The sequence below is a fragment of the Myotis nattereri genome (assembly GCF_964212035.1).
Source record: "Myotis nattereri genome assembly, chromosome: 5".
Classification (NCBI taxonomy): Eukaryota; Metazoa; Chordata; class Mammalia; order Chiroptera; family Vespertilionidae; genus Myotis; species Myotis nattereri.
Genome location: NC_138080.1, coordinates 17594301 through 17618515, shown reverse-complemented (window position 1 = coordinate 17618515; position 24215 = coordinate 17594301). Strand labels below are relative to the sequence as shown.

Genomic DNA, 24215 nt, shown 5'->3' with positions numbered 1-24215 from the left:
ATTTGCCCACAGGTTTTCTTTGCTATAAAAGAGCATCTAGGTTACCATGTCGGAATTACGCAATAACACATTCATCAGCAAGTGTGAACAATGCCTCATGAGGATCCTCAGGAAAGAATTAGGAAATCCACCATGGGAAGGGTTTTAGGGCAGCTGCTCTGTACTTATTCCCATGAAATCTTGGGAGTAGTAGACAGTTTTCTGTCCTCCTACTTTTATTTCTCAGAGTCTAAGAGGTTTAGGGAAGGGGGAAGTCCACAGAGGGAACAGTGAGAATGCCCAGTAACTCAAGCGTAAGAGAAACAGGCTCTTTCCCTTCCATGTGGTAATGAAAAAAAGAGTCCTCCATTCACTGAGGAAAAAGGCACATTAGCAGCTGTAGGCTCTGCCACAGGGAAAACACTACAAATCAGGCCAAAGATTTCCCAGGTTGGCAACTTTGCAACTTTGCAACATGGCAACTTCCCATGTTAAGGAAGCTTTCTCAACTTAGCCGGAAAAACTCGGGGAGGAACAGAGCACGGAGCCCTGAGACTCTGTTGGGGACGTGCCAAAGAAAACCAGACAACAGATGAAATGAGGTTTGTCAGTCACCCCACTGGTTTCAGGGGCACACTGGGCTCTTTGTTGCCTCCAGGAAATGAGTCACACCTTGCAGAACCTGTCATCGTGCAGGTTTAATCAGCCTCCCAGAAGCCTAGGAGAAAGCATCACTCTGTCCTCCCAAAAAAGATGGGCCACCTGAGGCATCGAAGTGAGAGGGAGAGCTGTGGGTTGCACGGGTGAGGAGAGAACCTGGGCTGGCATCCAGGGGAGGGAGGTTAAGAGACACCAGGGGAGAGGGAAATGAAGCCTACTGAGCGGTCCACGGTGATCTGGTTCCAGGGAAAGAGGTGATCATTGAGGTCTGAGCCTCAGAGACCCACATGTGACAGGCTCAGGGACCACCTTCTGCTGCTACTCCTCACTGCCAGGCTCCTCATCGCTGTCCTCCCCCATTGGAAATGCCCTCACGGACTTCTGGACTGCATGCATCCGGGTCTCCATTGGGCATTCCTGGCTCAGAATTGCCTGCAGCAAGAGGCAGGAAGAGAAATCACTGAACATCTTTACTCAGTCTCCTCATTCCCATCCCAGCTAGTTCATCCAAGTCTAGGATTGCTCAGGAAAGACTCAAGGAACAAGCATAGGACCCTCTTTCTGCTTCATGTACCTGTCAGGCCTCCCAAGGCACCTAGCTGTAGCAACCCTAGTCAAGGTAAACATTTGATACCTTGTAATTGAATCCTAATAGAACGGTAGTGCAGGCTACAGCTAGTGCAGGCCCCCGCCCAATCAGACCTTTCTTCTATTGTTCCTTTGAGCAGACACCACATCCATCCCTAACCCACCCGTGCCCTCAGGGTGCTCATACTTCAATAAGAGGAAAGTATCTTGTCAACTAAAATCATATGTGGTGGTTCTCTCCCCTAAGGTTTTGATAGTTTGAGATGACCTGGTAAGGATCATGGTAGACACAAATGAATAAATGAATGAACCCAGTGGAATTCTATCCATTTTAGGGAGATAATGTGGTAATTCATGCTTTGCTAGTAACTACATCAACTATAAAATGCCTTTGATGGTCCCTGCTCCCAACTCTTTGCAAACTTCCCATTTTTCCTTGTTTACGTAGGACCCTGCTTACCTGCCTGGTGTAAGAGAGGAAGTGGTTATGTAGAGAAGGGAAAATAAGGAAGTCCACAAAGGAAAGATAAAGATGAAAAGGAAATCGGAACACTTGGCAAAGCAGAGGAACGATTAAACCAGGAGGAAGAAAGAGCACAGAGTGAAAAGGAATGAGAGAGACATGGAAAGAAACAAGATTGTTTTTAGCAGTTGTCAGAGCCCCTTACAAGCTTCTCCTCTCTGGCCGGGGGCCTCCTCAGGTAGCAGCAGAGGGGAGCATAGATGATGTTGACGACTCCGATGATGACCATGAGCCAGGGGAAACCGATAGCATGCACAATGGCACCCCCAGTGGATGGGCCTGTGAGAGATAAGTCAAAGTCACCAGTGTTTATTGAAAACACCAGGTGAGGGTCAGCAGGTGACCCAGAGGATGTCCCAGGGTCAAATGTCTCCAGAACCCTGGGAGGATCAGTCTCCCAGCGCCACTTCCCCAGTAAACAGTGGGAAAGGGAGATGGGACACCAGGTCCTGGGTGCTCCCCTCTCCCCTCACCAACTTACCTATAGCAAAGCCCATGCAAAAGGCCACATCAGCGATGGCATAGACACTCCCATACACGGAGGTGTGGCGCAGGTCCACCAGGTGTCCCATGATGGGCATCATAGAGGAATCCACCATGCCTGTGGCCAGAGCAAACAGAATACCTTCTGCCAGCAATACCCCCAGACCCCTCCCTGTCTGTGCATCTTCCCTTCCCCTCTTCCCTCTAGTCCACTTCCTTAGCCTGCTGTTCCCCAGCTCAACATGACACCCATTCCAGGTAGGAATATAAACCCATCTCTCCATACCCCTGCCCGCTGCCCTCCTCGTCCCTCTACCTTTCCATAGACCTCCTCTGGTGTGACCCAAAGCCAACATTTAGATTCTTCTTATTTCCTTTAAGACAGTGGTTCTCAACCTTCTGGCCCTTTAAATACAGTTCCTCATGTTGTGACCCAACCATAAGATTATTTTCGTTGCTACCTCATAACTGTAATGTTGCTACTGTTATGAATCGTAATGTAAATATCTGATATGCAGGATGTTCTTAGGCGACCCCTGTGAAAGGGTCGTTCGACAGCCAAAGGGGTCGCAACCCACAGGTTGAGAACCACTGCTTTAAGGGCACTTCTTACCTATGGCAAAGCCAAGCCCTGCATTGGGACCAATGAGGCCGAAAATATTACGAGCCAGAGGAACCTGCGGTAGGAAAAGAGGAAGAGTTCGTCAGGAGTCCAGCTGGGCCACGTGCAGGCAGCACAACAAAGCGTTTTCCCATGATACGCACTCACGTCCTCTGTGCCACGTATGCCACCTGTTTGGATTCTCACACTTCCTATGAAGACGACTCTTTACCTCCATTTTAAAGATATGAACACTAGACTGTTTGATCTGTCCAAAGTTACAGAGCTAATAAGGGACAAGATCAATGGTGAACCTCAGATTCAACTGCTTTATCTCATAACAATGGTCCTTTTCTGTTGCATGGATGTTGCATGGATTCTTCCTCCCTGTTCTCTGCCCCCTCCACCCAAACACACACACTTCTATCCTCATTCTTCACTGAATGGAGTTCCTCTCATTTCTGTTAGCAACATCATCCAAGCCTTAACTTAGTAGCCACTGAAGCAAGAAAGAGAGGAGATACAAACAAGCCTGTGAAGCTCATTCTCTCACCCTCCCTGACATCCATGGAAGCCTTCCTTTCCTCTTCTGCTGGTTCATTACCTTCCTCCCTGGGCATCTGTCACCCAAACTTGCTACTTCAACACACTCGCCCCTCAGAGGGTTTAATGTATCATTTTGATATTAATGGCTGATAATAACTTTGGGAAAGATTCCTCAAGGGGTATTTATATTTTATTAATAATATTGGCTAAGATTCACTGGGGCTCACTATATGCCAGACACTGCTGTGGTCTATGTGGATTGCCTTGGCAACCCTGTAAGAGTGCTTACGGTCTCCCTTATGAAGAGGAGACAATAACAGCTTAGAGAGCTTGAAGGGACTCTTGAAAATGGAAAAGCCCTTCTTTCTTTCCTCTTCTATCTAATATTCTGGTCCTGGAGGCTGAGGCACAGATAATGGCTCACCTAGTGGCTTATGGGGTTCTGTCAAGATGGGATGAATAAATGAAGCCATAAAATGCACCATCTTGCTGGCCCCAGAAATAGATACCAACATGTATTGCTTCATATGCCCATACACAGAGCCTCAGACTTCCGTCTCCAACCCTCCCACTGCCCTCTCCCTCTACTTCCTTACCTATCTTTAATGGGATGCCTGGTGGCATCTCTTTCGGTGCTAAATTCCTACTTAGGCAGAAATGGCCTTTCTGACAGTCCTTGCCAAGTCCACCCTCTGCTCATTTTAAAGGAAAGTGATGTTTAAATTTCTTGGTGTCTCTCTCTTTCTTTCTCTGTCTGTCCCAACTAGACCTTATTATACTTACACAAAGCAAGCTGGTACCTACTACCACCATGCCAATCAGGGAGCAAAGCCATCTGGGAAAAAAGAGCTGTCGTTAAATGATGCCAAAAGGAGAGATCCCTTCCACCTGCCACCTCATCACCACCACACTGGCTAGTCCTACCACTCCTAATTCCAGAACCCAGTAGGATGTCAGAAGATGAATGCATCTCTACGTGACCAGACTGTATCCAGGTGAACCCTTTTTCTGTCCTTTCCTTCCCCTATCTCTTTCCTGACTGCATACTTTTTCTCATATAGAAGCAGAGGACGTAATGGTAACATTCTCCCTTCCTATAGAAGGGGAACCAGTTGACTGAGAAGGCACTGGCCTCTTGGAAGTAACTTGATTCTTGCTGTTTCCCAATTCAGACAACCACTCCTGTATTCATATTTCATTTGGTCTTCAAGATCCATCTCAGAAACCGCATACCCCTCCCCCCCAAAAAAAACACAACCAAGCTTCTTTCATTCTCTGATTTCTCTGTTTTTAAAAGTTATTTTAAAAATCTTTATACTGCACTACAAAGATAAAATTAAAGCTATTCTCACTATTATGGAGGAATAGGATCCAGACTGATACCTCTTAGTCCTCAACCCTTGGTGGCCTCTGTGGGCTTCATGGAACACAGCTTGGAAACACTGACCCAGAGAACTGCTTTTTTTCCATACTTGTTCTCTGTGGGGTTATTTTATCTTTTCAATTGGACAATAAACATCTTGAAAGTAAAGACTGTCCCTCAAATATTCACTGCCTCTTCTACAGCAACCAGCTCAGGACCTTCCTTTCTCCTTACGGCTCTTACCACCTAATCAGCCCCATGCTCACAGTGGGCATTTTTTGTCTGTGTGTACTTGTACTAAACTTTCAACCTCAGGGAAGTTGTTCATCATCTCATGTGCAGGAACATCCTCAAAAGTCTGTCCTACCTTACATTTCTCTTGTTCTTCCCAGATACCCCATCTACATACCGACCCATCTTGTTGGCCAACACACCAAAGAGGTTGGTGCCAATGAGGTAGGAGACGCTGGCAGGCAGGAAAGCTAGACCTGTAGAAAGACACAGGTCAGCATTTCAGGACATGCTCCACTTACTCTAAAACACCTTATTTCCTGTAATACAGTGAAGTCTCCAGATTTCCTTCAAGGATCGCAAACCAGTTTGATTTGGGGGTGGGAGATCCTTGTGCAAACCTAGAGCAGATGACATAGGGTCTCACACCTCTGCATTCCTCAGGAGCAGGATTTTAATACATTTAATGTACCAGCCCTAATGAGCCTTCTCATGTATCAAATACCCTTGGTTATCAGTATAAGAATATGAGCTTTAGAGAAAGACATACATATTTCCTAGGAAGTGAAATTCCTGCCTTATAATCAATCAACTACAACAGGACAGTGCACACAGCCCACACAGGGGTACACCTAGAGTGCCCAGCTCAGGTGATGGACAGACTGAGCCACTAGCCCTACAGGACACCTACTACACAAGGCTACTCTACCAATTCAAAGAGACATGGAAGATCTACCTAGTAAATAGAAACAAACACAGGAAAGCAGCCAAAATGTGGAGACAAAACAACAAAGACAAAAACACAAACATATTGCAAATGAAAGAACAGAAGAAATCATCAGAAAAAGAACTAAATGAAATGGAAGCAAGCAAACTACCAAAAACAGAGTTCAAAACAATGGTTATAAGGATATTCACAAAACTTAATGAGAACTTTAAGAAATTTAGTGAGAACATCAACCACATAAAAAAGGGCCAGTCATAAATGAAGGATACACTAAATGAAATGAAGAATAATTTACAGAGCATCAATAGTAGAGAATGTCAAGAATCAAATAAGCAATTTAGAATATGAAGAAGCAAAAAAACAACAACACCCAATCAGAAGAGCAAAAGTATGAATATAGTGTAAGGAGCCTCTGGGACAACTTCAAGCATACCAACATTTGCATCATGGAGGTGCTGGAAGAAGAAGAAGAAATTGAAAACCTATTTGAAATAATAATGACAGAAAACTTCCCTTAACTGGTGAAAGAAATAGACATACAAGTCCAGAAAGCTCAGAGTTCTGAACAAGATGAACCCAAAGAAGCCCACACCAAGACACATCATAATTAAAATGCCAAAAGTTAAAGACAAAGAAAGAATCCTAAAAGCAGCAAGAGAGAAGCAGTTAGTTACCTACAAGAAAGGGCCCATACCACTGTCAGCTGATTTCTCAACTGAAACTCTGCAGGCCAAAAGGGAGTGGCAAGAAATATGCAGTGATGAAAAGCAAGGACCTATAACCAACATTCTTTATCCAGAGCTATCATTTAGAATTGAAATCAGATAAAGATCTTCCCAGACAAGAAAAAGCTAAAGGAACTCATCACCACCAAACAATATTACATGAAATGTTAAAGGGTCTTGAAGAAGAAGAAGAAAAAGAAGAAATAAAAATATGAACAATAAAATGGCAATAAATACGTATCTATTGATAATTGCATATAAAAATAAACAAACAAGGAACCCAATGAACAAAATAAACTAATGAATAAAATAGAACCAGAGGCATGGAAATTGGAACAGATTGATGAATCACAGAGGGGAGGGGTAGGGGAGCAGAAAGAGATTAACCAAAGAGTTTATATGCATAAATGCATTAACCATGGAAACAGACAAGAGAGGGGTGAAGGCCTGGGGCAGCGGGTATTGTGTGAAGGGGGGCAATGGGGAGATAATTGGGGGTACAATCTGTAATATTTTCAACAATAATGATTTTTTTTAAAAGAATTCACTATACAGAGAAGTGAAGGTATTTTGCAGGTAGAGTCAGTGGAATTTTCTGTTGGATTGGGACAGGCATAGGAGTGGGGGAAAGAGAAAAATCAAGGATGACCTACATTTTTGCCCTAATGAATTGGGTGGCTAGAGACTGGAGATGAAGAAAGAGCTTGGAGGGACCATGAAAGGCTTGAAAGACTATAAGATGTCCAACTGGAGACATAAGGCAGTTGGGCACACAAGTCTAGAGTTCTGCAGAAAGATCCTCAAGACAGATAAGTTCCACTAACTGGTTTATGCATGGTTCCTACAGCCATGGGTATTAGAGTACCTAAGCAGGGAATATGGAAGGGGATAACTGGACTGCTTAGAATGGAGATTTCAGAGGTGATACAATTAATGATGTTGTCAATATCAAGATTACACGAAGGTTTGGTTGAGGTTGATTGGAGAGGAGAAAAAGATCATTTCGAAAGAGTAAAATTAAATAACAGAGATTATCCACCTGGTTACTGAAGTCACCAAAAACAGCAACAGGAGTAGAGATAAAAAAGAAAATGAGCCCAGTGTTGACAGCTTCAGTGAATGAGAAGGGGTAAGTAAGGGGTTGGTGGATGATTGAAGTGAAGAGGGGTGGGTGGTATAACTTAACGACATGATCTTCAAAGGAGTTGGGAGAAATGATTCAGAAGCAGCAAAGGGGGAACATGAGCTTGAACAAAGGGCTGCATGAAACAACATTCTCAGGAAACATCCAGGTCTCAGTTAGGGCAAGGAGATGTGGGATGTGTATAGAGAAGAGGCTGAGGGTACTGGGACCTTGCCCATGACAGAGTGTTCCATAAGGCCCAGGGTTTGGGAGGGCAATGGGAAATTGGATCAGAATAAGAAACCTCTGAATTATTGGGATAATATTAATTCCTATTAGATAGGCTGGCTGAGAGGCTTAGATGACACGATGCCTAGCAACCATTTTGCGTAGCTCCTGGCACAGGTTAAGTACCCTCTGAGCACTGGCCTTCCTTAGTATCATCTGTTGAGAAACAGCGTCAGGACTTGGACCCAGGCCTTCTCACTCCAACTCCAGGTGTTTCTACCACCCACACCTCCAATGTGGCAGCCAGATGGCTCTGGCACAAGGGGCTACCTGCAATCAGCTGTATGAGTTTCCGTGGGCCTTGCCAGCCTCTCGGCCTCTCTGTACTGAGAGGAAACGTGCTGCCTAATAGAAGCTGTCATGACGATGACTATTAAACCCAAAGTCAACAATTCACCACGTACGGGTGGATGGCTTGTTTGCTTTTAATATTCTCTTCTGTGGGTGGAAGTGAAGTATACCTCACTGGGTTTGTCTAGTCAACCTGTGCAGCATGGCAATCTGTTTCAAACTGTACCCACTTGTTTATGTTTAATTGCTTAAAAAAAATTAGAAGTTATAACTACTCGACTGTTTACCTGATTGTCTGGAATCAAGTTCCCCTAGGAAGCCTTCTAGCCTCCTAGATCATCCTCTTACTGTCATTTTAAATGGTGTGAAACTTTCTGAATGATATTTTCCTCAATCAGAGTGGCTTGTTCTTTATTTAGGGCCTGGGAATGGCTTGCATTTCAGTGACTTCTTGTACAAAACAGGTATTCCAGACTGTATGTCCACAGACACACATAGATTTTTCATTGCACATCTTCAAGGGGTGGGGATTATACACAGTTGTGATTATCAAAGTGCTTTAAACAAAAACAATTATGAAAACAGTAATGATTTTGATTCACTGAGTATATCCTATATTCCATACATGGTGCGATTCCTTTTAGAATTCATAGATTCATTTAATCCTGAAAACAACTCATTCTCTGAAGGAAAAGCTGCTCCATTTTTTATAAATAAAAAGAGTGGAATTCACAAGAGGTTAGGAAACTTCTCCAAGGTCACAACCAGTAAGTGGCTACCAGGATTCAAACCCAGGCAGCCTGTCTCCAAAGCCGGAGTATTTCTCCCGCTCCCTCGGTGAGAGCAGCAGGCACGTGCGACATTAGAGTGCTCAGTCACGGACGACAAGCCCTCCCGAAGCCTCGGCTCCTTTCCTCCCAGCACTGAGAGGTGATCTGCATTTAGAGCCATATTTTTCAGCGTGGTCACCGAGGCCGTGTCAGCATCACCCGGAAACTGGCTAGGCATGCAAACTTGTTTCACTGAATTGCTGGGTGGGGCCTCCCTATCTGAGTTTCAACAAGCTTTCCGGGCAGTTTGATAAAGACAGCCCTGAGGAAGGCTGTCAAGGGTGGGGGAGACAAAGCCTCCTTGAGCTCTGACACTGTAACAGCCTGGCCTGCAAGGGGGACCCGGAACCCACCCTGTGCGCTTCCTGGGGTCTCACCTGCCACTCTGCCTCTCCCACAGAGAGGCAACAGTGCTGCCTAGTGGAAACTACTGTGCCGATTACAATTAAGCCCAAAGTCAACAATTCACCAGTCACTGATAGATGCTGGTTTGCTTTTAATATTCTCTCTTTTGAGTACGGCAGGCTGGAGAAGGATTATTTTGAGCTGTGGTTCCCACCTGCACAGCCAGAACCTCAGGTCAGGGATGCTGGTTGGCACCAAGCACTGACTAACTCAATTAATTGTCATGGTCAGAGGCAGCTGCAGCCCAGAAAAATTCAATTTGGGGCTGGAAGCCTTGCTTAGAATCGTCCCTTAAAAAATTAGATTTAGTGCTTTTTATTGCAGGCTGAGCCATATCAGGTCCTTATCGGCTTCCCCTCTGGCCCCATATGCCTCTCCTCCCTGCAGTGACTGAGTGATTTGCACGTAGACTTCTCTGTCCCTGTCCTCAGGCTTCCTGGAAAGGGCCAGACCCTCCTCAGATGAGTCACAAGGACATCTCTCCATGGAGCAGAGGAGGCTGCAGACTTCTCTCCTGGGCCCAGAGCTCTCCACTGGGGTACGGAGCCCAGCACCTTCCCTAGGTGAGGGCTACAGAACATTTCCATAAGCTCCTTTTCAGAGGTGAAAAGGTAGCAAAAAAAAGTAATGCGGGCAAAGGAGAGTTGAAGCGAGAAAATATGGATGGTAGTGGGGGTGCATATTAATGTTCTATGGTGCACAACTGCCATTTAGTCCTCAAATTACCCTTGAACTCCATAGTATTCTGATGCCTATTTTAGAGATGAGAAAAATGATGCTCAGAAAGTTTCTGTGACTTGCAGTTTGCATAGCCAACCAATAGAAATGAAAATCTAGGTCCTCTGACTAGAAATCATGAATGGTTCTACCACACAGGAAGTAGCTGCTCTACAGCCCTGTCAGCCCCTCCCACCCTGTCCTTCTTGGGCCACTTCTTGGAGGCACTACCCACCCAATCAGGCTTGATTTACAGGTGTGAATGGGCAGGTCATTCTATGAAGGAAGCACATTGTCTCTCTGTGACCCTGAAGACCTGGACCTAGCGATGCTTCTCTAACACCTGAGAAAGAGCCATGGCACACACTTCTGCTCAAGCCTGAGTTGGGGACCAAGGTCACTTACCCAGCTGCCACTCAGGGGAACACATGGTCTGCATCATCCAGATGGGCAGTGTGGGCTCCAGCATGGCCACTCCCATGTTGGCAAAGCAGAGGGAGCCTGGGGAGGACAGTTCTGTGAGCCACATGGCCCTGAAGCCCAGGCTCTCCTAACCCAAGGGGGAATACTGTCAACTTACCTGAAGCCACCAGGATATAAGGGTCTTTGAGAAGTGTAAGGAGCGGAGTCCCCTTGGCACTCTGAGAACATGGACAATAAAACTCCATTTGGTTGGTATATAAATTTCTCCTATTTTCACAGAATCTGAGAATGTACTGACCTGGAGTTAGCACAGACCCCACAGGGTCAGGGCTCAGCCCCTCAAGGCTGCCCCAACTTTAGATGCCAATCACAAGTAGTGGGTTCCCAGGTTACTCACACTTTGGCCTGACTTGGCAACAAATTCAGGGTATTTAGAACAAATTTTCCCATAATTTTTGCATTCTTTTCTTCTCTTCCCTTCTTCCTGGTTTGATATGGATTTCCCAGCGCCATCTTTGGCTTGGAATCAGACAAATACCAACTCCGATACTTAACTGTGACAGAATGACAGTCTGTAAGGATGCTCTTGGGGGAGAGTTGCCTGGATGGCCTCTAAGGTCTTCTCTAGCTCTGGGATGTTATAACCATGAATGTGCAGATCCCAAAGTCATTGTCTCCTTCCTGGTTCTTTTGCCACACCTTGTGTATTAAATATCTATATTAAACTCATGACTATATATGTATATATAAACTTAGTGCATGAATATATGTAGTGATATATCTACACTAATAAAAGAGAAAAATGGTAATTGGCGTACAGCAATACCCTTTTCATTGGCTAATCAGGGCTATATGCAAATTAACTGCCAACAAGATGGCAGTTAACTTGCATATGTAGGCACAATGCAGGGAGGTGAAAGGGAAAGCAGGAAGAAGCCCCCTGCCACTGACAGTGATCAGAAACCCAGCGGGGAGCTAAGAGCTGGGAGGCAGGGCCCCCCAGCCATGATCGGAGAATCAGGTGCCTTTGCCGCCCTGGCCAGTGATAGCAGGAAGTAGGGGTGGAGCCAGCGATGGGAGCTGGGCACGGTCGAAGCTGGCAGTCCCAGGAGCTAGGGGTCCCTTGCCTGGGCCTAAAGCGAAGCCCACGATCACGGCGCCCCCCGCTGCCACTGCAGGTCCCCGCTGCCTGGGCCGGACGCCTAGGCCAGAGGCGTTAGGCCTGGGCAGGGGCGGAGCCTGCAACCGCGGGGAGCTAGGGGTCCCCTGCCCAGGCCTGACACCTCTGCCGGAGGCCTCAGGCCTGGTCAAGGGGCCGATCCGGTGATTGGTGATCGGAGGGTGATGAGGGTCAACTCCTCTGGCCGAGGCATCAGGCCTGGGTGGGGGGCGGAGCCAGGGATTGGGGGGATATGATGGTCCCCTTGCCCAGGCCTGAAGCCTGGGTCAGAGGCGTCAGGCTTGGGCGGGGGAGGAGCAAGCGATCAGAGGGAGATGGGGGTCCCCTGCCCAGGCATGATTCCTGGGCCAGAGGCCTCAGGCCTGGACGGGGGCCAGAGCCAGTGATTGGGGGGAGATGGGGGTCCCCTTTCCAAGCCTGACACCTCTGGCGGAGGCATCAGGCCTGGGCAAGGGGCCGATCAGACGATCGGAGGGTGATAGGGGTCTACGCCTCTGGCCGAGGCATCAGGCCTGGGCAAGGGGCAGAGCCAGCAATCGGAGGGGTCTGGGGGTCCCCTGCCCAGGCCTGGCTGGGGGCAGAACCAGTGATGGGGGGAAATGAGGGTCCCCTGCCCAGGCCTGGGCAAGGGGCCAATCCTGCGATTCGAGGGTGATGGGGGTCAATGCCTGAGGGCTCCAAGTATGTGAGAGGGGGCAGGCTGGGCTGAGGGACACCTCCCCGCCCCCCACACCCAGTGCACGAATTTCGTGCACCGGGCCCCTTATATATATATAGCCATATCTATATATCTATGTCTATCTATATCTATATCTATATCTATATCTATATCTATATCTATATCTATATACTAGAGGCCCGGTGCATGACATTTGTGTACTTGAGGGGTGGGGGTGGGGGCATTCCTCAGCCTGGCCTGCACCCTCTTGCAGTCCGGGACCCCTTGGGGGATGTCTGACTGTTGGCTTAGGCCTGCTCCCCATGGGCCTAAGCTGGCAGTCGGACATCCCCCAATGGGTCCTTAGCGCTGCTGCAGAGGTGGGAGAGGCTCCTGCCACTGCTGCAGCACTCACCAGCCATGAGCCTGGCTTCTGGCTGAGCAGCGCTCCCCTGTGGGAGCGCACTGACCATCAGGGGGAAGCTCCTGTATTGAGGATCTGTCCCCTGGTGGTCAGTGTGTGTCATAGCAACCGGTTGTTCTGCCCTTTGGTCGATTTGCATATTAGGGTTTTATTATATAGCATGGAGATGTATATATATAGTCACATACTGCTTAACAACAGGGATACAGCTTAAGAAATGTGAAGAGGCAATTCTGTCTTTGTGCGAACATCACGGAGTGCACTTACACACACCTAGATGGTGTAGCCTACTACACACCTAGGGTATGTGTTATAGCCAGTGTAGCTTCTCGTCTACAAGCATGTATAGCAAGCATGTGAAACTTGTGGCCTGTGGGCCACATGCCGCCCACAACAAATATTTTTGTGGCCCAGGCAATATAATGGTATGTAAGAAACATTTTAATAAAAGTGTTGTAACTTAATTTTTACAATATCCTGTTATCATAATTATTAATAATGAACTATAATGTTTGCTAATGACTGATTACTATAATCGTGTAGCATTCATTTCCCTTAGCACAGGTGCACCATTTCTTTCCAGTGAATATTTTAGCAGCTGATTGCCATGTCATTAGTCTTGTACTGACTTGTTTGGTGTGTTTTAGAGAACAAGAAAAATAGGTTTATTTGCATTATGCTTATTAATTTGTACAGTTATTCAGTGTCTGGTAAGTTAATGTTCAAGAAAAAATATTAATTTTTATTAAAATGTTCTATTATTTTATGTTAATGATTACTTTTATTTCATCTTTTTGTATTCAGTGTGTCTCTATCGAAATAAACCTACATTTCTATGAAAATTGAAACTTTTGTTTTTTTGCGGCCCACATGAACTTAAACCTTGTTTATTTGGCCCATGTTAGCCTTTGAGTTTGACATGCTTGCAGTGCATATTACTATACAAAACAACATGAAATTAAATCAAGCACAAGAGAAAATTATGCAAACATGAGACACAGTAAACATGAGATATATGAGGCCACTAATTGGTGTACAGCAATCCCCTTTTTTATAAGTAGAAAGAGCACACTATAAAATAGTGATGAATAGTATAATATAGTAAGTACATAAACCAGTAACATATTTGTTTATTATCATTATCCTAATGTATTGCACATAATTTTATGTGCTATACTTTTGTACAACTGGCAGCCCAGTAGGATTTTTGTTTTTGTTTTTGTTTTGTTTTGTCACCTAAGGATATTTTTCCATTGATTTTTAGGGATATTTTGCATTCTTTTCTTCTCTTCCCTTCTTCCTGGTTTGATATGGATTTCCCAGAGCCATATTTGGCTTGGAGTGGAAGAATGAAGAGAGAGGGAAAGACAGAGAGAAACATCAATGTGAGAGAAACACATTGATTGGTTGCCTCCTGCACGAGACCTGACCAGGGCCCAGGTCTGCAACCAAGGTACGTGCCCTTGACTGGAATCAAACCCGGGACCCTTTGGTCCGCAGGCCATGCTCTATCTACTCAACCAAACCGGATAGGGCCCATTAGGTTTGTTTACAGCACAAATACGAGTGATACATGGTGCTACAACATTACCATGGCTATACTGTCAGAACAACTACAAGGTTGTTAAGCAATAGGAATTTTTTGGCTCTGTTATAATCTTAAGGGACCACCATGGTATGTGCAATCTGTTGTTGACGAAAACATTGTTATGCAATGCATGACTGTGTGTGTGTGTGTTTACTTCAAAAAGTTTCTTTGATTGTACATAAGGCCCTCCCTCCACCTTTGTCCAATATCAAGCCAGACTCCCACACCATCTCCCACACGACCCTATCTGGGAATCAAAGTACAATTCTCACTTCCCCTGACTCCATTTCCCTTCATCTTTCTTCTTGTAATTTGACAGGGATGGTCTAGGGACGCCTGGGTCACCACCTCAGTCATTCTATAAATCTCTTGGCAATAAAGCTTGGTGTCTACTTACCTCAGGAGAGAATTTGGAAGGCTGTAAAATACAAAACTGGAGTGCTAAGAAGGAAAGAGGGAAAGAGACAGTTAAGTTTACCCACTGATTCGTTGGAGGCTCCAATCACAGCCACATTGCTCTCACTCTGTCACATATAGATCTAACTCCCTAAATTTCTCCCTTCTTTCCTAGTCCCCAGTCCATTCAAACACGTCAAAACTGACACCACAGCACAATGCGTTCCCAACCTGACCGGGGCTATCACCTGCCCAGGCCTCTTATGGTGACTCACCTCCATCCAGCAGTGCCAAGAAGGCCAGGATGAGGAAGGGTGCAGACTTCCCAACAAACTCATACATCACACTTCCGAAGGGAGCTCCCACTGGAAAGGCAAAGCAGGGAGACTGCAGAGGTGAAGGCCAGTTCCCAGCCAGCGTGACTTGCCCACATGGCCCCAGTGAGTGTGTACCAAAGGCCTACTTGGGGCTGAGCTTCACATGAGGTTCTGGGGATTCAGAGATGAAGAAGACCTGGTTCCAAGGTCTTTACATTTTAGTGGAGAAAATGAGCATGGTGGTGAGCAGAAGGGACGTGGGTGCGGGGGGGGGGGGGGTGGGGGGGTGGGGGTGGGGCACCCATATAATTAGAACGTGGTAAAAAGTAAAGTTCAACAGTAAAGGCTCCAGCTACAAAGTGCTGTGAGAGCGCAGTGTAGTGAGTTCAGGAAGCCACATGGGCTTTGTCAGGCGCATAAATACTGGTGGGGAAGAATCGTCTGTGAAGAGCACAGAAGTGTCAGAAAAGGGAGTGCGGTTGGAAAAGAAATAGAAGAGAGTCAGTTCTACTAGAATATGAGTATTTGGGAGAGGAAGAGTAGAGTTGGGAAGGTTGAAGCCCAATAGTTAAGGGCCCCTTTATATCCAGATAAAGCATCTACTTGGCCTTGAATTCCAGGGAGAAACATCAGTGCTTTTTAGCAGGGGAGAAATACCCCCAGCTCTGGGCTTGGGAGCTTTTTCTGGAGCACCTTGGAGGAAGGAGACTGTGTAAGAGGTCAGGCAGGAGGCTGGTGCCTCATTCCAACTGAGACATGATGAGGAGCTGACTGAGGAAGTGGCTGTAGAGAATACAGTGGGCGTATTCATTAGGGAGTGAGAGGAGAGAAAGGAGACAGGGATGCAGCAGTTTCAGCTTGGGTGTTTGGGTCGGTGGGTACTAACAAAGAGCAGGGCTTTTGTTCCATCTCTTCCCTGTGGTGGTAGAGGATGGGTGTGAGCCACGGAAGAGACTTTTAGTGTTTTCTCCCTAATTAGCTTATAAGCTCCTACAGGGCAGAAACTGTGTCTGAGGTTTCTTACCTAGAGCCCCTCTGGGCTAGCATTGGCATTGTGGTTGGCATGTAGTAAGTTCTCAGTAAAAGTGTGTGGTTTGTTGGACTGGTCAATTAAACCTTAACAGGGATGAACTTCAAAGAAAGGACAGCCTTATGGCTTGCAGCTTGGGAGTCAAGCCTGGAAAATCTGCATCTGTATCCTGGCTCCGGCATTCCCTGGCTGTGTGACCTTGGATGGTTATCTAAACGTTCCTATTCTCAACTCTACATTTCGGCAATCATTTCTCCTTCAGAGCACGGTGCTGAGAATTGAAGGAGATTACGTCTGTAATGCATTTAGTACAAAATCTGACAAAGAGCATGTTCTCATGTTGAAAGCTGGCCATGTGTGGAAGCAGAGGTGAGGCAGTGGCTGCTGACATGGGGAGATTCACTCCCTTGACTAGACTAGGTTTCTGGACCATTCCCAGGCCCTGAAGAGCTATTCAGCTTCTTAAGGGGAAAGGGATTTCACCTTTCAAGGGCCAACTTTCAGAAGGACTCAAGACATGATTGGACAGAGAAAGAAGGAAAATATTGTCTTCCATGACCGTAGGATCGCCTGCCTCCTGGAGCCATCTTCAGAGAGTCTGCAGTCTCCACCCTTGTGAACCTAGATCAGGGGCCAGATGCACTTACCCAGCACTCCCAAAGCCAGGCCCCCCAAGGCAATTCCCATGGCGCGGCCTCTCTCATAGTCATCAGTGTAGACACTTGCCAGCATCCCAAGACCTGAAGGAGGCGACAGATGGAGTGAATATGCAGGAGTTTTCTGTCTGCCTTCTCACAGCGTCCATGGCCTTCATCCTGATATATCTTCAGGGATCATCTTAGCTTGAGGGGTTTTGCAACACTTAACCCATAGTATTTACAAATATTTCCCTGCTGCTCCCCCAAACTCCCACATTGCTCATTCCCTCTGTTCACAATATTGTGGGAAGTGCAAGTCTCTGAGAAGGGAACACAGACTACCATTGTCCCATGACACTGCATTTCATATCATGCTATGATTTCCCAGCACATTTCCCTGAATGAATAGATATGGACTAGAGTCCAGTGATGGCGAACCTATGACACGCGTGTCAGAGGTGACACGCGAACTCATTTTTTTTGGTTGATTTTTCTTTGTTAAATGGCATTTAAATATATAAAATAAATATCAAAAATATAAATCTTTGTTTTACTATGGTTGCAAATATCAAAAAATTTCTATATGTGACACAGCACCAGAGTTAAGTTAGGGTTTTTCAAAATGCTGACACGCCGAGCTCAAAAGGTTCGCCATCCCTGGACTAGACCAAGGAAGGAAACACATATGAACACAGAGCACTGCTCTACTCAACAGGGGTGCCCAAGGAAAAGGAGGACAGTGCCAAGTGCCTGGACAAGAGCGTGGGCTGGGCTCTCACGTCCATTCCCTCATGTGTAAAGTGGCAAAGGATTACATGAATATTGTTTTTGATAACACTTTGCAAACTGTGCTGGCGTTACTGGTAGTATGAACATTACTGTCCCTATTAAGTGGTAAGAGGGAACAGAGAAAAGACCACAGAGTGACATTAAGTAAAAGCCTGGCCTACTTCATGGTTTTACTTAGGGCTTGCTTTGACCTGAACTAGCTGCATCTAACATTACCGGAGGGAGTTATGTCAGCCTGAGGAATTAATGGGCACTGCTGGCAACACTATAATTATCTTGTTTTTGAATCATAATTTCTGCCTTCTAGGATATTTTCTTTAATTTTTTTCATATAAATCATCTTACGATGATAAACAAGGTGGTGTGCGCATGTGTGTGTATAAGATGTCAGTGTTACCTGCAACAGATGAAAATGAAGATCCAATGCCTTGAAGGGCTCGAGCCACAAAGAGCAGGGTGTAGGTACCAGCAAAAGCAAACACTGGACAAAGAGCACAGCAAGAATGCTCCAGTTAGCAAACCGCCTTTGTCCCCTGGCCACCAGAAAACCTGCCCGTGATATTACGAAGATGAGCCATTATGCATTTGTTTTAATAAAGCATGCTCACTGCTCCCTGTTCTTGGAGTTGTCTTTCTAACCTCCCACCCTTGATCAGGATCGCATTTTAATTGGCATGAGACTGAGACACCATAGAAGCATAAATCAATTCACCACATGTTAGATGGAAGCTGGGTTTCCACATTTCCAAAGCCCAACATCCAACATTCTGTCCCCTGGAATCACGGTTGTCTACCAAGTCCAATGCCCAGGGCTGGGAACTTGTCCTTAGGCCCTACTTCTGGATCATCCATATGCAACACCTGGATCTGACTTTTGCCACTTTTGGGCCCCACTGGGTCATCTGAAGGATGGAATAAAAAGCTATGTGTACTTGAAGGCCCACAAGTGATGGGTAGATGTTAAAGTAATATCTTTCTACCCAATCGGATTTTTTCCCTTACCTTATATTGCAACACTGAGTATACAGCTGTGCTAGGCTCTTAGCAGATGTGAACTAAAGAGACATTCAGTTCATGCCCTTGAAGAGACTCAGTCTACTAAAGACTAATACACACAAAACTGAGAACCAAATAGAAATATGTTATCAAAAGCTAAATTATAGGGTGTTGGTGGTAAGGCTGGTAATTGCAGACATGTCTCACTCCAGTTTCAGGGCAAAGCCCCCGAAAGACAGAAGACTCCTTCCCAGAGTGTCTGCATCAGCAGAACTGAAATCCCTTCGCCCATTCATTACAGATGTCTTCCCTTGTTTGATGTCTTATAAACTCCTTACTCCTTCCCGACATGATCGCACTGTCTACAAACATGCACACACTTGGTCTCTCCTTCCCTGGCCTCCAGGGCCCTCTCCCAGGCCTTCTGATTTCCAATCTGTTCAAGGTCGGATTGTCCTATATCCTTTACAAAAAAGTTATTTATTACTCTTACCTCATCTCCGACCAATCAGCTCCTAGCATGACCCTGAGCCCCCTAACCTATGGTGTCTTGTGACTTTGCCCGATATAACTGTACCCTACATGCCATCAGAAAGTTTGGGCCTTTGAGCATTAGCTTCCTGTCCTCCTGGGTGGTGCACCCTTCATAATAAAATAGCCAATATTTCTCCCCTGCAGTTCTCACTGTTTAGGGTTTGGCTCTCTCACACTGGGTGGACAAACTCTTTCTGTTCAGTAAGAACATCATAACATCCTGGGGAACTAGAAACCATCAGTGACTTTTGCCATCAACTTTTGTGGAATGAATTATGTCTCATTTGATGAAACAGAGTAAATCATTCATATTTAATGTACTGGTTAGTGTAGGCTGAGCCCCTAGAAGTTCAATAAACATGTCTAACTCGAATATCCTCATTTTCTTTGATTCAGCTAGAATTGTCTTAAATAAACTTAAGACAGAGCTTCATCCAGCTCCTGCACTTTGCAGCCTTCGCCCTGAATGAGACAAACTCCTGTTAAGATAGGAGTCAAGCCCGGTGCTGGGAGGGAAGAACACCTGGGGAGAAGCAATAAAAAGGCGGGAAAGTAACAGAAAGGTGGTAAGAAAAACCAGAGGAATAAGAACGCCTGTGGTTCGGTCAGAGAGTCAGCAGTGGGTCCATAGGCTGCCTTCCCCGCATGAACCCCACTTCATTCATTCCTGCTTATTTTAATTCTCAGGGTCAATTTCCAGACATTTTTTTTTCACTTACTGCTCTTATTCCATCTATATTTTATTAGGAACATTTATTGGTTACTGGATGAACTATTTGTCTTTCTCTTGTTTCTTTAGCAAATTGACTTACCTGAGTTAGAACATTTCCTGACCCTTTAATGTTCTTATTTGAAGGCGGCAGACTTTGGGGACTTTTCCAATTGCTCTTGTCCAATTTAGATTCTTCGTTGGTAGTCCTTTACCTTTGCATATCAAAATAATATGACCTCTTCCCAAAGACGCAAGGTTTGTTCTGAACTCACCCAAGGGATTACACACACACTATAACATACACAGTAAAACAGCCTTCACAGTTTTCCCCAGCTAAAGAAAGTGAAGTAACTTCTATAGCAGAATATACAAATTCCAACCAGACTGAGTTGCCATTATTGCTCTACTCTCCATACCAGAAGGTGCAAAGCATTTAAATCAGTATCAGAGGCTACTGAGCTAGCTTGACCCTGCTGTCTTCACTGCAGTGCATGTGATAAAATCAAAGGTAATCAGTGAAGGGAAGAAACGAGGAAGCAAATTACTTACTAACTGTGGAGAGAAACATGATAACAAAGCCAGCAAACATGGGAATGTGATATCCAATCCTAAAAGGGAATAATAAAAAAAAAAGATATAGTTCCAGTAGGCATCCATATATTTGGACTATATATTTCCATGTAATTGGGAAGAGAAATTCATTTATTTGAGTGCAGGTGTAGAGAATGGATATGACATGTGAATGCATATAAGCAAATAAACAAACATAAAAAATTTCCCATAGACCAAGGCCAAAATTTTCTTTTCCAGAAAGGATAGCCTAGTCAGAGTGTATACCCCTTTGAAAACTCAGGTAATCCCAAGCACAACTTGCTAAGAAGCCAGTTCTCTAGCTTACAATAGGTCTGTTCCATTCCCATCCCTATCCTATAGGAGCCAAGTCCTAAGACTCTAAAATAAACATCAATGGCATACTTCTCTCCATGGTTCCCTTCTTGGTACTCTAGTCATTACATCACTAAGAAAATCAGAAGCCCATGGCATTCCATCAACACCAACCATTGGGGTAACCAGTTTTTCTAACAGCTGACTATCCTGGGGTGCAGACAAGAGAGTTTCCTTCTTTCTCCCTTCTAACCACCTTTAGGATGCCTTAGCCCATTCTCTTATTCCTGAGCCCTTGAGCACCCCGGAGATACCTGTTGGTGAGAGGGCCCACGAATGGGTTGACCAGAAGTTGCATCACAGCCTTTGAAGCAAACAGAAGCCCGACTCGGATGTTCTCTTCCTCCAAGAACTCTGAGTGCTGCAGGCAGTTGTTTTTCTGGGATGAGATGGCCCCTGTGACTGGAGGGGCGATGGTGCCAGAAGTGGCATTTGTCCAGGCTGTGGCACTGGGCACACTTTCTTCAACAGCCAAGGTGTTGTTATCAAAGAAGGAGAAGATAGTGGAAAAGGCCGGAGAAGTGAGGGCGTGCCGGGAAGTTGTGGCGGTGCCCAGGTGCAGAGACGTGTTGACTTCTTTGAATTCTCTGGCATAGAGGAAGGTGGGCACAATGGGCACTGAAAGTCGAGAAGGACAAGTGGTGAGGGCTAAGGACACATTGTCTTTTTACCATTAGTGGGTCCAGGGTCATTGCTATGAGGTTCAGTTTCATGCTCAAGGCAGGTGTCTAAGTGACATGATTTGACTCCCAATAACAGATTGTGTCCACCCACATTACACTATTAGCTAAAGTACCTGGATCTCAACCCACGTTATACTATTAGCTAAAGTACCTGGATCTCAACCATCATACAGTTGGTCCTCATCATTCATCGATTCCATATTGGCTAATTCACCTACTGGCTAAAATTTATTTGTGACCACAAAGTCAATCCTCGCAGAGCTGTCATGAGATTTCTTGGACATGCGTGCAGAGAGCGGGGAAAATTTTGAGTCACCAGATGCTGACTTTCCCAGCTGAGGCTGGACTAGGCGGGCTCTGCCTTTTTCCTCCAGCTCTCATGCAGAGGTGGCAGAGCATGGAGGCAGGAGGAGCAGGCCAGTGCAGGGCAAGAAGCCCTGGCTCAGGGGCAGGTGGACAGGGCTTCAACCCCAACTCTTGCACCTGTGAGTGAGGTGTCTTCAGACAAGGCACCTAACACTCCAGGCCTTGTTTTCTCTTTTGTAAAGAAAATAGGAAACAGACTTATAGACACAGAAAACAAACTGATGGTTGGCCGGTGGGAGGGAGCTTGGGGGGCTGGGTGAAAAAACGTGAAGGGATTAAGAAGTACAAACTGGTAGTTACAGAATAGTACTGGGGATGTAAAATATAGCACGGGGAATACAATCAATAAAATTGTAATAACTATGTATAATGCCAGGTGACTAAACTTAGAGAGGGGTCACTTCGTAAATTATATAAATGTCCAATCACTTGGAAATAATATAATATTAAATGTCAACTGTACCTAAAACATTTAAAAAGTTAAAAAAAAATAGAATTGCTCAGCAAGTGTGGCTCAGTGGTTGAGCGTCGACCCATACACCAGAAGGTCACTGGTTCGATTCTGGTCAGGGCACATGCCCGGATCTCAGGCTCGATCCCCAGTAGGGGCCGTGCAGGAGGCAGTTGATTAATGTTCTCTCTCATTGATATTTCTACTTCTCTCTCTCTCCCTCTCCCTTCATCTCTCTCCAAAATCAATAAAAACGTATTGTTGTGTTGTGTTTTTTTAAAAAAACACACAGACTACCAGGATAGGTGTTTTTAGGATTTAAGATTATAATCTATATGGGATGTGTGTGTATATAGTTCCCCTAGGAGCAATGATTCAGTGTTGGCTACATTCAGTCTTTACAGCAACTTTAGAGAGCAGAACTACCACATATCGAGAACTGACTATATTGGGTTAATGATTTGTCTCAGAAAGATTCTTGTTTCAAAGCAGATATTTTACCCAAGAGGGGCAACACATTAGCACTCGTTTAGACACTGGCATAGCCAAATGTAAAGATGAATAACTACCAACCAAAAAAAGCAAGACTCTGAGGGAATGAACTACCAGAAAGATAGGTTTTGATACGAAGCTGGATATCCATGTAAAGTGTGCTATTTTGGTGGAGCAGAAGCTGGGAAGGCACCAGTGAGAAGGGGCTCATTGTCCCAGAGGCCACTTGGAGTCATTAGCACCTTGGGAAGATGGCATGGGGAGGAAGTAATGCCAGTTCGGGCTCCAGTCAATCTTTTTTGGTCAGATAACTCTCTGAATCTCCTTATCTTTGAACCCCGGGAGCTTTCAGCAATGGTTGGCAAGCTTCAGACTCCATTTCCTGCTGTCTCCTCCAGTTCCCAGAAACCTCTGGGCCCTTTCAAGCGTGAAAGGAAACATTCTCAAGTCCATTCACTGCTGAAAGCTAGAGGGGTGGATATTGCTGGGCTCAGAGCAAAGTACCCCGACACCAAGACCCCAGACGTACCGACCACAGTAAGCAGCGTGTTGTCCAGGAGCAGAGCCACAAACACAACCACCAGCACCAGCTTCCGGGACTCTCTCTCCTCCTGCAGCCAATGCTGAGGGGCATCCAAGACAGCCCTGAGCATGGTGAGGACGGGGCTGAGGGTCTTCTCCTCCGGGTTCTTAGGAAGGTCCTGTTACACCTGCAGCTCTTCAGCAGCCTTTACAGTAGAAGGGGAAGTCTGCCCAGACCAGTGATACTCACTATTAAATAAAAAGTACAGAGTTGCAGGAATTTGGAAACTTTTCCATGCCTGTCTCTATTCACTTTTTTTTTTTTAAATCCTCACTCAAAGATATGTTTATTGATTTTTAGAGGGAGGAAGGGAGAGAGAGATAGAGAAACATTGATTTGGGAGAGAAACATAGATCGGTTGCTTCCCGTACATGCCCCAACAGGGAATCCAACTCGCAACCCAGGTATGTGCCCTGACTGGGAATAGAACCTGCCACCTGCCATCTTATCCTTTTGGTGTATAGGAGGACGCTCCAACCAACTGAGCCAACTGATCAGAGCTCTGTTCACAACTTATACAGCTTAATACTCCGCTTGGTTCCCAGAGGGCCTGCCAAGCACTGCTTACCAGTTTTTCATACTGGAATTCTACCCAGCATAGGATGAGGATTCTTGAGATCACCTCGCTGTTTCTTACGTGTCAGACACCTGCCTATCACTTCCATGATCACATCATACCTAAGGACTACTTACACTATTACTTATGCAATCTTTTCCTCCAAATCCACTTAAAATAACAAACTGAAATGCTTGTTTTAAAAAATAACCTTATGTGCCATGCCAAAACCAAATTATGGTCTGTCTCTATGTATCTCACAAAAATGCCTCATGGGCCACAAGTGTGACTCATGCTGCCGACTGAGAAACACTGACCTAGACCAACACTTTCCTCTCACAGATGAGAAATCTGAGACTTGAAGCTGGGAGGTT

The 24215-nt window shown here is 45.6% G+C and overlaps 1 protein-coding gene across 2 annotated transcripts; it reads right to left on the bottom strand.

Annotated features, from left to right (window-relative positions):
- Positions 1 to 957: 957 nt before the first annotated feature.
- On the bottom strand, positions 958 to 23355 carry SLC18A1 (solute carrier family 18 member A1; the record flags this gene model as incomplete). 2 transcript variants are annotated; one of them, XM_081090732.1, is made up of 15 exons in its annotated part: positions 958 to 1071; positions 1896 to 2029; positions 2232 to 2351; positions 2847 to 2910; positions 4164 to 4215; positions 5153 to 5231; positions 10486 to 10581; positions 10661 to 10721; positions 14751 to 14794; positions 15025 to 15114; positions 16744 to 16836; positions 17921 to 18004; positions 20315 to 20373; positions 20965 to 21328; positions 23232 to 23355. In XM_081090732.1, the coding sequence occupies 15 exons, from the start codon at positions 23353 to 23355 to the stop codon at positions 958 to 960; spliced, it is 1578 nt and encodes a 525-aa protein (XP_080946858.1). The 2 variants fall into 2 exon arrangements, with proteins under 2 accessions (XP_080946858.1, XP_080946859.1); XM_081090733.1 differs by lacking the exon at positions 10486 to 10581.
- Between the last annotated feature and the right edge of the window lie 860 nt (positions 23356 to 24215).